This window comes from Chinchilla lanigera, unplaced genomic scaffold, assembly GCF_000276665.1.
Source record: "Chinchilla lanigera isolate Chin_1 unplaced genomic scaffold, ChiLan1.0 scaffold00061, whole genome shotgun sequence".
Taxonomy (NCBI): domain Eukaryota; kingdom Metazoa; phylum Chordata; class Mammalia; order Rodentia; family Chinchillidae; genus Chinchilla; species Chinchilla lanigera.
Window position 1 is genome coordinate 14,555,085 of NW_004955462.1, and position 13,259 is coordinate 14,568,343.

Genomic DNA, 13,259 nt, shown 5'->3' on the forward strand with positions numbered 1-13,259 from the left:
AATACTCAAATATATTGTGCTAAAAAAAGTAATTGATAGCAACTCAACATTTGTTTTCTTCATCACTAGAAATATACTAACAGTAATACATTTCTTCACAGATGACTATAAGAGGTATCTCTCTAGGTGTGGTACTACACACCTATAATTGTCACACTCTGGGAAGCTAAGGCAGAAGGATCACAAATTCAAGCCCAACCTGGGCAATTTAGTGACCTAGCAAAACTGTCTCAAAAATAAAAAGGGCTGGGGTATAACTCAGAGTAAAAACCCTGGGTTTAATCCCTAGTCCCCCTGCCAAAAAAAATCTCTCAAATACATTTTCCTAAAAATGTAGATATCTGGATTTCTGAACAATAACCAGAAAAACATATTTTAAACTTGTGTTTTACCAATGGCTTTTCTCCTTCATGTTTCCAAGAAAAGTCCAGACACAAGTAGGTTTAATAATGTCCCTTAAAAGAGAAAAAAAAGAAACAATATGTCGAAGTGAATCTGCATTACATTTCTGGAAATCAAAGAACACCCATTAAATGTAACAGCTTCAAATTTTTGTATACAATTTTGTCCATCCAGATCTTAACACGCCAAAAATATATGAAATAAAAAAAATATGAAACAAAGTATCTGCTTCATAAAGGATTTTAATATTAAGTCAAATAAAATTTACATGATTAAAAAAGCTTTGTCATGTATTCTACTTATATCATGTAATACAAATATAATAAAGCATAATTTCCACATTGCATCTAGTGATTTGTTTTGTTTTGTTTTGTTTTTTGGGGGGTTTTTTTGGTACTGGAAATCGAACTCACAGCCTCATGCTTGTTGGGCAGGCACTGTGCTGCTGAGCTACATCCCCAGCCCAACATCGAGTAATTTTTATCTTCTCACATTCCAAATGAAATGTTGGCCTAAACACTAGCTATTTTGCCATGAATGGTGATCAGCAAGAGTACCATAAATCACCAACAGGTTTCTTTCCAAGTTACCCAGTGTCACAAGTTCATCATTTTCTTGTTTGTGATCCCAAAGCTGGTAGCATTTTCATTTCATCCACTCTATTCTTATGTATTTGAAAAGCTGGTGTTATCCATCTACCACAGGAGCACTGTTCACCATACCAATTGAAGGAACCCAACTTAGCACTGCATTTTGGGCAAAGAAGCTGAAATAAAGCAAATGCATTACTTCTTTCATTCACTTTAATACAAAACAAATAACTACCTTTAACAGTATGGGATATAGCAATAGAAAGACATGGGACATGGCTCACATCTTCAAGGAACTTTAATAAAGTGATAAGAAATGCACTAGAAATCTACTGTAATCAACGAGGGACTACAGTTAATACACAAGAGGCATTTTGTACTAAGAGAAACATGAATTCCAAGTTAAAGGGAAAAAAGCTAAAGTTTACAACTCAATTAAGGAAACGTCTAAGAATGGGACATATGTATAGAGCTTTTAATCAGGTTGCAATTTAAGATTTCAAATAAAAACATCAAGGCAAAAAGATAGAAAGCACACTAGGATTTTATGACCTATTACTAACTGATACTGACAGCATACAAATATGATTCTTGACTATTTAAAAACAAATAAACGGATATCCCCGTAAAATAGGTAAATCTAAAAATGCTTAATAAATCTATGCCATTTTGCCTAGTGTGGTTGCAGCATTATTCTTTTAGGACTTTAATTTGTGTATGGTACAAGATAGTGATTTTTTTTGTTTTTTTTTGGTCTTTTTGAGACAGGGTCCCACTATGCAGTTCAGGCTGACCTTGAGCTCACTTTGTAGCCCAGGATGGTCTCAAACTTGCAATGATCCTCCTGCCTCAGCCTCCTGAGTGCTGGGATTACAGGCGTGTGCCACCACACCCAGCTAGTGATTTTTATTTTTAATCTTGAGCTACAGAAAGTGTGGGCATAAAACTCAGAAATGATATATGAAGAAATTAACAAATTTGATTACATAAATATCTTAAAATTACATCAACGAAATATTATACAAAATTGAGATAAGCAATAGGTTAGAGAAAATATTTGTAGTATATTGATGAAATATCTAGAATATGTAAAAAACCCCTACCAATAAATAAGAGAAAGATAAAACTTACAGAAAAATGGGCCAAGAATTCGAAAACAAGTTACAGATAGAGTATACATGACTAGTAAAGATACTGTTCCTCAGCAGTAATCATGAAAATTCAAAGTAAACCTTTTAGGATTAACATTTTTCATCTCACAGACAAAACTGTACCAGTTTTATAATCTCTTTTTTTTTTTTTTTTTTTAATTTTTTGGTCTTTTTCTGGTACCAGGAATCGAACTCATGACTTTGTGCTTGCCAGGCAGGCGCTGTGCCGCTGAGTTAAATCCCTGGCCCCAATTTTATAATCTCAATGGGTGCATGCATTCACTTAGTGAAAACCAAGTTTATATGGGCAGTTTGAATGTCAACCTGAAATATTACTAATATTTACACTGGGCCTCGTCTTCAAGCCAGGAATTCTGCTTCTAAATATATACATTATATAAATTCCACAGAAAAATTCATGTATACAAAGAAATGTGTACAACATTGTATATTAAATTGTGATTTGAAATCTTTTACAAAAATATCTTTCCTGTATATGTGTGTTTTCCAAATTAAAAAGGCAGCATACCAGAAGCATAAAAGAGAAAAAGACAAATTGTACTTCATCAAAATCACAAACTAACTGTTTCAAATATTACCATCAAAGAAGGGGAAGTAGCCAGGCATCTTCAAGGAACGTGCCACGTGCCCCTAATCCCAGCACTCTGGGGGGCTGAGCCAGCAAGGTTTCAAATTTAAGACCAGGCTGGGCAACTTAGTAAGTCCCTGCCTCAAAATAAATGAAAAGGGATGGGGATATAGCTCAGTTTGAAAGCTCTGGGTTAAATCTCCAATACCAGGAAGAAAAGAAGTGTGACTGACCCTGAGTTCATTATCTTGAGATTATCTTGGGCAATGAGAATGGTGATGGTTGCAAAAACTATAAATATACTAAAAACCACAGGATCATGTATATCCAATGAGTGAATTATATGGTATCTGAATTACACTTTGTTTTTTCATAACTTTATTTTTTGTTGTTGTTTTTGGTGGTGGTGTTTTATTTTGTTTTGTTTGAGACAGGGTATCACTATCTGGTTCAGACTGGCCTTGAACTCATTATGTAGCCCAGGCTGCCTTGGCAATCTCCTGCCTCAGCCTCCCAAGTGCTAGGATTGCACTACCACACCTGGCTTTATAATGCATTTTGTTTTTCAAAATGCAGCTTCATCTGAACATACGGGTTTGACTGTGAAGAACCACTTTGCAGGCTAACTAATGTAAACTACATCTCCTCATGCATAAAGTGCAAATATTTCTGGTCTCCCTACTTTATAAAGCTACTGTGTTCTTTAAACAAGACAATATAGTAAAAGGCTTCACAAAATATCTTTTGCATGAACTTTTATACAAACCATACAAGAACTTTCAAATTCATTACAGTTATTATTCTGTGATGCTAGAGGTACAGTTCCGTGGTAAAGGGCATGGCAAGCATACATAGGCCCTGGGTTCAACCCCCAGCAACAAACACGTATTTATATTTATATATGTTATATTTTCAGATTATACCTAAAAGAGAAACGTAGCTGCCTCAGGATGTTTGTCTTAGCTGCATTCTTTAAGCAGATATGAAAAAGAACTTCAGAGCAAACACACCAAGTTAACAGATCAGGAAAAAGACATAAATCCAACAGACAGATTTTAAACCTAATTTTATTTTATTTTACTTTTTATTTTTTATTGGGTACTGGGAATCCAACTTACAACCTCGCACTTCCCAGGTAGGTACTGTACCACTGGACTATATCCCTGGACCTAAGCCTAATTTTAAAATCCTCGATTTACCTTGTTGCAAAATTCAAATTTTGTCAACATATTCTAATTAATTTAAAAATAAATAACGTTGGTCTTTTTTGTGTATTTGTTTGTGGTGCTCAGGATTGAACCCAGGATGTCTGCCCTGAACTATATCCCAGAACTGTTGTATTTTGAGACAGGGCCTGATTAAGTCACTAAGTTACAAAGGCTAGGCTCAAAGTTGCAACCCTGCCTCAGCCTTCTGTAATGTAGTCTTGCATTTGAAAAATAGAACAATAACATCAAAAGCAACCTATTAATTTAGAGCAGTGGTTCTTAACCAATTATAGTTCATTATTTAGGGATCAGGTGAGTTTTTAAAAAACACTTTATTTTCAGGTTAAAAGTATAGTTCAGTGGTAGAGTGTGTGCTTAGCTCTGGGGGTTAATCTTCAGCACCAAAAAAAGAAAAAAGCTTTATTTTTGATAGCCTTATCTTACTAGCAAAGTATAATCTTCAGGAAGAAAGGAGTTAAGATGGAGTGAAGCACTGGTTAAAATGTGATTTAAAATGCAAAAAGGAACAAAATAAAGATGATACGGTGAAGCTATAGAAAACTGAACGTGTTCCCACCTGTCCATCCATCACTCCCAACAACGCAGCTGCCATCCATTGCACAGGCTCGATGAAGTAGGAGGTACACTGAGCCTGGCTGCTCGGGGCAAGCAGGAGAGATGGTGCTGCTCTCTTGTGAGCAAAGGCTATAGGCCCACTTCCTTCATGATGAGCCAATATGCTAGAACTTCGAAATAAGGATCGCCTACAATTTGCAAACAGACAAAAACATTGATGACATTCAAAAGGATGGAAAAAATAGATGGAATGTGCAATATTTCTTAGAGACCAGATAATATAATGTCAACTATGCTACTTAAATTACAACCTAATTACTTTTCTTTTTTTTTTGGCCTTACTAGAGATGAACCCAGTGTCTCTGCACTGAGCTAGATCTCCACCCTTTTTAAATTGTGAGATAGAGTCTAAATCACTTAGTTATCCAGACTGGGCTCAAACTTGGGATCTTCCTGCCTCAGACTTCCACAGTGTTGCAATTATAGGTGTACATCACCACACCCAGCAACTTTTACTTTTAAATAGTTATATTCTTCTTGAAAGCAGACTTGAACTAGAAATTTCTATATATTATTCAATTAAACAAATTTTTCCTACAGAGATACCAGAAAATAAAACAAATATTGTTCAGTTACTGAGACAAGATAAAAATCTCCAAAAAATACAAAATATTTTACCTGCACTTTCTACATTTGTAGAGAACTTCATCTTTCATTCCTTGTGAAATGGTGGTTGGGTCAACAGCAAAGAGTTCTTGAGGTAAATTCTGCAATTCTATATGACATAAGTAATATGTAACTACTTTTCAAAATCACGTTTCTGCATTTTCAGACAAAACTCAAGTAACGTCAAATTGAAGAAACAAGTGCTAAGCTCAGAAATTCAAAAACTGAAAGTAAAAACTCCATGGTGAGAAATCAGGATGAGGTAGGAGACTACAATGAGTAAATTTTGGGTTCTGGGCCAGGCTGCCTAAATTCAAGGCCATTTATAAACCATGTGACCTTGAGTGAATTATTTTTGATTAAACCACAGTTTCAAAAGGAAATCACATACATGGGAAACTGAGGCAGGAGAAGCTTAAATTTAAGGCCAGCCTGGGCAACCTGTGGAGACCCTCTTTCAAAGAAGACTGGGGGTACAGCTCAATGGTAGACCTGTGTTCAATCCACAATGCCACACGCAAGCAGAAAAAAGAGCTAAACAGCAAGAGAGACCACTGTACTTGTCTCAGGCAGATAGAGCAAAAGTGAGATAACGCATTTAGTGTCAATAAGTGACATCTAGAAAAAGTCCCGTATATACTAACAATTATTATTCATACCTGGATACTTCTCTGTAACCTTTTGTAAACGATATTGCTTATAAATTGCACTAGAGGTATCCACTTCATATCCCATTGCCTGGTATAATTTCAGCTGCCACTCAAACCCCTCATTCATCCTGTAATGACAAAACATAAAAGTTCAATTTTCTTTAAATAAAAATCACATAACCCAAGCAGAATCATTACTGTAACAAAGAACTCACTTAGCCTCTGGCTTGAGAGTCTGGAGGATCTCATAGGCTTTTTCAAAAGTCAGATGGTCAGTCTTCATCACAAAAGCAGTCACTATAGCAACACTTCGACTGACTCCTGCATGACTGAAAAAGAGACCTTCAAAATAAAATAGCAAATAGCAACAATTAAAGAAAACAAAACCTAGCCATCTACTAATGGCAAAGTTCAGGTTCACTTCATCTCTACTTCTACCCAACCCTACTGTCTCTGAAATATTACAAGTGTGCAAAAGAATTATTCCTTTATTTCCTTGTTTCTTTTGAATTCTGAACCATATGAGTGTATTACAGACAGCTAAGTTAGGCAGAAATATTATAGGCAGTCAGACAGAGCTAGGCCCTCAGGGGAGTCAGTGCAGAACATGAAAACACATTATAACTGTGGCCAGATGTGTATCTGTTGAAGGCCAGGCCTCAGGATAAAGATGGAATGAGCAGGCCTACCTGCTTCCCCAGGGGATAACTGGAATCACTCACTCCAGTAAAGTCTAGAAACCCATCACCCTGGTGGATGACCAGGACCCCCAGATCCATCCCTTCCTAAAGAAGGTCTCTGTTCTTTCCAGGTACCCTTGCTACATGAACTGCTTCCAACCAGCTGGTGGAGAGGGTGCAGCTGCTGAACCAGCAGTATGCAGTGAACAGACTCTTAGTCCAGCAGTCCTTAAACCTACATGACCTGCTTCCCCACTGGATCAACATTACATAAGAGGCTATACTTGTAATCCTGTATACTTGCATATCTTGGTTGTTCATAGTTTTAAACCCACATAGTACCGACCTCATGATTTTGCTCTATATAAAACTTCCTTTGAGAAGTGAGCTCATTGGCAACCCACTTTTGAGTCCCCTCCTGTCTCTCAGGAGCTGTTTCTTTCAACAAATTTTTCCAACTCTTAACCTGCATTGTTCCTTAAGTATTCATTCTTTGATTCTGGGGAACATGAACTCAGCGTATCTGACTTCTAGCAGGCTGGAAGTTATATTATTCCCCCTGTATCATGTGGACTACCTACTCAAAACTAATTATACTAATTTTTAAAACTTTTCTAATGGCTCCAGAACAAATCCAAGCTCTTCTGCTCTTAGTAATGAGGTTCCCTTTGGATCTAATGAAAGACCTTTTGATTTGATCACTACTTTCTCTATTTCATGTAAATATTTAGAACAAGTGCTGATATACAGTAAATAAAAATAACCTGCTCTTACAATTCAATGTTTTTTTTTTGGTACCAGGAATTGAACTCAGGACCTTCTGCTTGCCAGGTAGATGCTTATGTCTCTGAGCTATATCCCCAGCCCTTACGCTTCAATCTTAATAACCTTAACCTTTATTAATCTCTCTTAGTACTTGCCATAAGAGATAGCATACAGCATACAGGGTAAGGAGGATAGCAAAATTTTATCAACAGTAAAGGAATACAGAAAACCAAGAGTAGCTGGGTGTGGTGGCACATGCCTGAAATCCCAGCACTTAGGAGGCTGAGGCAGGAGAGTCACTGCAAATTGGAGGTCAGCCTATGCTACATAGTGAAACCCTGTGTCAAAAAAGAAAAACCCCAAAAAAGAAAAGAGTTTATTTCAGCCAGAATATACTGCCAAGGAATACAGTAGGCATTTCCAAGAGAGAAATCTCAGTCAAAGAGATTGGGACCTCTGTTTAGAGTCTGAAAAAGGTCTAGACAACAAATTACTTTATGCAAAGAATGTCTTTTTCTTGATCATCCAGCAACCTACAGATCTTTCACGAGCACAGGCACTGAGTTTGAAATTACATATTTACAGCTGCAACTTTGACAATCCCATTTTCTCAGGCCTTCAGCTTTAGATAGGAAGGTCTATATGTCTCTTTTAGGGAAGATGGGCTTTACATCAAAAGATCTGTTACCGTTTTCTGACTACATACTGAAAAGGGATTGTTTTTCCTTAACAGGAGTTCCTCCGTTGCTGGACAATTTTAATGGGATCAGCTCTTAGTATTTTAATCCTTATAACTGCCAATGACTGGCCACTACTGTACTGAAGGAATCTAGGTGCTACCACCTCCAAATATGGCATGCTGATTATTCTCAATCAAAGGAAATTAGCAGTAGATGCTAAGAGACTTTACTCTGATATCTTTTTGCATGCTTAAAGTTGAGCCCCACCAAAGAAAATAATCTCCCCTGAACTCTTTTCTAAGTTCTCTTAAACTCATACACCAGGGAAAAAGACAAGTCTGTCAACAAACCCAGACTGTTGAGTGTCCGTCTGGATGTACTGATAAATTTTTGTCACACACTTTGTTACCTATTTGGTCCCACTCAATATTCCAAAGAAAATCATTTACAATTTACTGTCCGTTCTGCAGGTCCAGCACATTGTATCCCAGATCACTGTGTTTCTTCAAGCTCAATGAATTCCCCTAAAAATCATTCACTATTCCCTTAAATTTTTTTTTTACATTTCCCATTTGCCCCTTCCCTTACAGAAAAAGGCTATGCAAATTTGAGTCATGTGGAGCTAATGGTGTGGTTATACTTTACCACTGCTTCCATGTACAGCACCTCGTTTGTGTAACTTTTCTTCTAACTAATCTTTACCCTGCTTCCTTCTCCCCCAAGGCAGGTCAAAGAAACTAGAATCCCTCTCCTCCAAAACCAGTCATAAAACCTAGAAATACCGATCCACCCTTCCCTCACCTTTCTGTCTTAAGAGTTGTCCATAAAGGAATTCTTTCATGTATCTTGTCTGATTGATGCTAAGACCCTTGCTCCATAAGGGGTCCTGCGCTGCACCTGGAAGGAATGCTACACAAGCCAGGAAGAACCCCGAATGGACAGGCCTTCCTAGGTTTCCCCTCTCAATCCATTCCATCAGGTCCTACCCCTTTTCTCCAACCACAGTTCTACACATCTGTCAGTTTTTTGTTTGTTTGTTTTTGTCTTTTTGAGACAGGGTCTTGCTGTGCAGTTCAGACTGGCCTTGAGCTCACTTTGTAGTCCAGGCTGGTCTCGAACTTGCAAGGACCCTCCTGCCTCAGCCTCCCAAGTGCCACCACGCCCAGGAGATCTGTCCATTCTTAAATGCATTCAAATGTAACAACGCACAGTTTTCCCTGAGTCTTTGGGTCTTCATTTCTGAAGGTTACCATATCATGTAAAACTTCGATTAATCCACTCTGCTATGGTCTTCTCTTGTTAACCTGTTGTTACAGGTGTATCGCAGGAAAGGCGTCGTATCTTTCCATTCCGACACAGCTAATCTGCAGTACAGTCTTTGGGGTTGGGGGGCTTCTCCTACAGAGCTGTAAACCACTTTGGGGGCAGAGACCCTGTCCTTTATTATCTGTTGGCCGCCCACGGCCCCCCAAAACCAACCCTTTGCTACAGAATGAAACAACCAAAACACTAACGAATGAAAGCCGGGGCCGCCTCCACGCCCTGTCCCTCCTTGGGACACACGGGGCCGCGGTACAAAGCGACGAGCAGCGCAGGCTGCAAGCGAGGCGGGGCACCTCTCGCACCCAGACCCGGCGCTCACCAGTGCACCAGCACCGCACGGCCCTCGGCGCGGGCCTGGCCGATGAAGGCCACGCACCGATCCAGGTGGCTCAGCAGGTCGGTCTCGGGTTTGTCCAGCACCGGCACGAACAGGCTCTGTAGACCCTCGAACCCAGCCCCCGCCTTGAAAGCAGGTTCCGAGTCCACCGTCAGCACGGCGGTGATGCCAGCCTCCCTCAGGTGATCCGGATCCGCGACGGCCGCCGCTCCACCCAGGTACAGCCCCGGCCGCACTTCCAGCATTCGCTCGGCGGAGCAGGCCGGGTCCACGCTCGGGTTCGGGCGCTCGCAGCCATGGTTGGGGGCCTGCGCCTCCAACATGGCGGCGCCCAGCAGCGAGCCAGCCACGGGACTTCCACCGAGTGGGCGGCTGCCTAGAACGCCCTCTCTCTGCTCCAGCCCGCCTCGGCGGTTCGGAGGACCACCAGACCCCGGGAATGTGAATTTATTGGGAAAGTGCGCTGAGCTGGTTCAGAGCGGCCTGGCTACACTTGTTCCCCTAGACCCTCCAAACTTCGTGAGAGAGGGTAAACTTTCCCAAATACACTGATTATCACGCTTTTTAGAGGTAGCAGGAGAGAATGCAAATTTAAAATCAACCTTATCATTTCATGCATTTGAAGTGAAGCATTCTTTCAGTGCTTAAGAAACCATTTGACTCGCCCCATTTTCCATTGAAATGTAAATCCCTTTCTCGCATCTTACTGTCGTATGTGTTTTGTACATACCAGTCTCGTGGTTTTGCATATCATTGCCCTCCAGCTAAAGAGCACCATCAGAATGGAGTTGAACGAGTTGGTTTTATAATTCAGCTTTGCGCTATGGAGAATTTCAGAGCCTCTTAGTAAGAGGTGCTGGGAAGGACCTGTTAAAGGATGTGAGCTTTTACTGGGTGATTCGGCGAGGGAAGGAAGATAAGGAAACAAGGAAGCTGGGCTTTGGTGTATTTTGGTCGCTGTCAGGAAGTGGTGTTCCTTCTGTGACTGGGTATCTTAATAAACCTTTTCTACGAGGGCAGGCTAGAGAGGTACTAAATTCGTAACTGGTCACTAATTAAGAGTTATGGTACTGGCGTAAGGGCAGATATGCAGACCAAGGGACAAAATACAGAACCAAAAAATATACTCTCCCACATAAGTGGTGAAATGATCTTCAACAGGGCTGCAGAGACCACACTGGGTGATCTCAACAAACAGTAATAGGAAAACTTAAAACCCACATGCAGAAGAATGAAGTTAGGCTTTTACCTTTTACCACATTTTCTTTTAGAAGCTCAGAATAAGTTAAAGATGAAAGAAGGAAAAATTAAAAATGAAGTGCTGGGGTCGGGGATATAGCTCAGTGGCACACCACCTGCCTAGCAAGCACAAGGTTCTGAGTCCAATTTCCTCAGTTCAAAAAAAAAAAAAAAACGGAAACAAGGATATCATAACAACTGTACTTCAAAAGAAGACTGCAACTTCCAGAACACAGCTGAGGTTACACAAGCCATACACCCACTCGACTGAAGTAATGTTTGGAACCTGGCAGTTTGTGTATGGGTAGAGCAGGGTCCCGGCAAAGGGAGGTGCAGGCAGCCAGACGAAGACCAAGCCACAGAAGGAGCCAGTAAGATTCTGTGAGAGTCACATAGATGGGTCAATGACCAAGGCCAGCCTCAACAACCAAAGGCCTTGTTAGATTGGGAGCATTTTCTTGTCCAGGAACAAGATAGCCTTACCTCTCTAAAGAATGACTTTGTTAACCAGGCATGGCAGCACATGCCCGTAACCCCAGCATTCAGGAGGCTGAGGCAGGAAGATTGCTGTTGGTATTAACTGTGGTGACAGGCCCCAAGAATGAGGTGCCCACGGATGAAAAGGTAAAAGAGATAAGAGAAATAGGAGAGATAGAAGTCTGGGATCAGGGAGCTTACAGCCTCTGGGATTACAGCCCCGATCACTCATCTCAATCGCCTTTTATTCAAACCAAGCGCGTAACTCAGACCAACAGGAGAAATTCACTATCCCTTTCCATTTCTGCCTCTCAGCTGATGGTAACCATCCTCGGGCGAGCCTCCCACACCCTGCTCCACGTGCACTCAGCACGGCTGGGGAATCATAAGCCGACCATCAGTAATCAATCCATTAGCAATCACAGTCCTTCCCCCACATGTCCCCCTTTTTGTTTTAATACAATCCTTTGAAGCATCAGTGAGAAGGTTACCAATTGTCTTCCGTTTCTCAGCATTTCCTGGATGAACTTCACTAGACTAAGGGGGTGAGGCAAAATACAATGATAATATTGCAAGAAATGACAAGGGATGTTTGCAAGAATAAGAACATAATTCACAGTTCATAACAATGATTAACCTTCAATCTATATCTTGAGATCACACTTTCCTGTTGGATATCTAAGACCAAGTTACAGTGAGACTTGTATAAATAAAAGTTTTAACCTTTTACTATCTATCAGGGTCAGTGAGGTTTCCTCAGGAATCTTCTCAGAACCAAATGCAGCATCTCTTGATCTTCTGTCAGTGTCAGCCATCCGGATGAGTCACGGCCATTGCTTGACCAAAGTGCTTTTTGTGAAAGCCTGAGAGACTTTTTCTCAGTGACTCTCCTTAGGCACACTATACGTTGTAGAATCACTTTCCTCTGTGGTCCCATAATCTCCTTGATCAGAAAATCAGGGACTCAACCAAGTTATAGGACGTCATAGTAGAGGTTTCTCTTATGTCCTGAGTCTCTACTGACCTCAGAGGGTGTAGCCAAAATATTGGCTGTGTTTTTAGCCCAAATTATCTTTCTGATATTTAGTCTCCAGATCTCAGATGTTAAACATCCAGCAGAGAAGATCAACGATATACCATCACAACGAAGGCAACAAGCTTAATATCATAATCTAATCTAAATAGCAAACACCTTGGAACCTACAAATGGAACAATAACTTTTTCACCACCATAGATATTCCAATATTTAAATCTCAATAGAATATTAGCAAACAATTACATATATCCACTCAGAAATTTAAAATTCAAAACCTTATGTGACATTAACCTTACTACTGATATGAAATAACAGAGGCAGTAAAGCTTAACACTACTATCTGAATATCAGACACCTTAGAACATAAAATGAAACTGTTGTTTTCTTAACAGCCATTAACATCCTATCATTTAAATCCCTCTAGAATGTTAACAGATATTACACATATTTGGACATTGAAATTGGAAACCAAATCCATATATAACATTGCTGCGTGACAAATCATGAATTTTGTAACATACTTAAAATTTCATTTTGACATAACCTAACCTTCTCAACCAATCATCTCTAATACATAAGCTTTTCTCCAATCTGTTATCATTTAATGAAATATACATAAGTTTTTTAAAGGCAAAGGTCTGAATCTGAACAAGTCTCATCCATAAGCAATCCTTGCTTTACCTTTTGAAGAACTATACATCCGGAATCATGCATACATTTCAATACACTATGAAATTAATAATACTAAATTATCATGCACATATGAAAACCTTCACTTCTTTAGTTCTGTACGAAGAACATCTTTCATGAGAACACCTTATTTTTTATTTTTTCTGGAACACTTTTAACCATTACCAAATTATTGGGGATGTCTCCCAAAAGACTTTGG

General features: G+C 39.7%; 1 protein-coding gene across 3 annotated transcripts; it reads right to left on the reverse strand.

The window, feature by feature from the left end:
- Positions 1–834: 834 nt before the first annotated feature.
- On the reverse strand, positions 835–9,962 carry Dusp12 (dual specificity phosphatase 12). 3 transcript variants are annotated; one of them, XM_005398287.2, is made up of 6 exons: positions 9,657–9,962; positions 6,048–6,161; positions 5,842–5,960; positions 5,195–5,291; positions 4,518–4,704; positions 835–1,168 (listed from the first exon to the last, which is right to left on the reverse strand). In XM_005398287.2, exons 1-6 carry the CDS (start codon positions 9,938–9,940, stop codon positions 1,010–1,012), a joined length of 960 nt encoding a protein of 319 aa, XP_005398344.1. In that variant the 5' UTR covers positions 9,941–9,962; the 3' UTR covers positions 835–1,009. The 3 variants fall into 3 exon arrangements, with proteins under 3 accessions (XP_005398344.1, XP_005398343.1, XP_013376893.1); XM_005398286.2 differs by having other exon boundaries at positions 9,600–9,962; XM_013521439.1 differs by lacking the exon at positions 9,657–9,962 and adding an exon at positions 8,759–9,016 and having other exon boundaries at positions 6,048–6,174.
- Positions 9,963–13,259: the final 3,297 nt, after the last annotated feature.

Excerpts from the sequence above, each read along its gene's own strand:
- Dusp12 (XM_005398286.2), bottom strand. The coding sequence starts at position 9,940 with ATGTTGGAGGCGCAGGCCCCCAACCATGGCTGCGAGCGCCCGAACCCG. Across the intron at positions 6,162-9,599 it reads CGTGCGGTGCTGGTGCACTG|TCATGCAGGAGTCAGTCGAA; the intron begins GTGAGCGCCGGG and ends TCTCTTTTTCAG. Across the intron at positions 5,292-5,841 it reads GGTTACAGAGAAGTATCCAG|AATTGCAGAATTTACCTCAA; the intron begins GTATGAATAATA and ends TATGTCATATAG.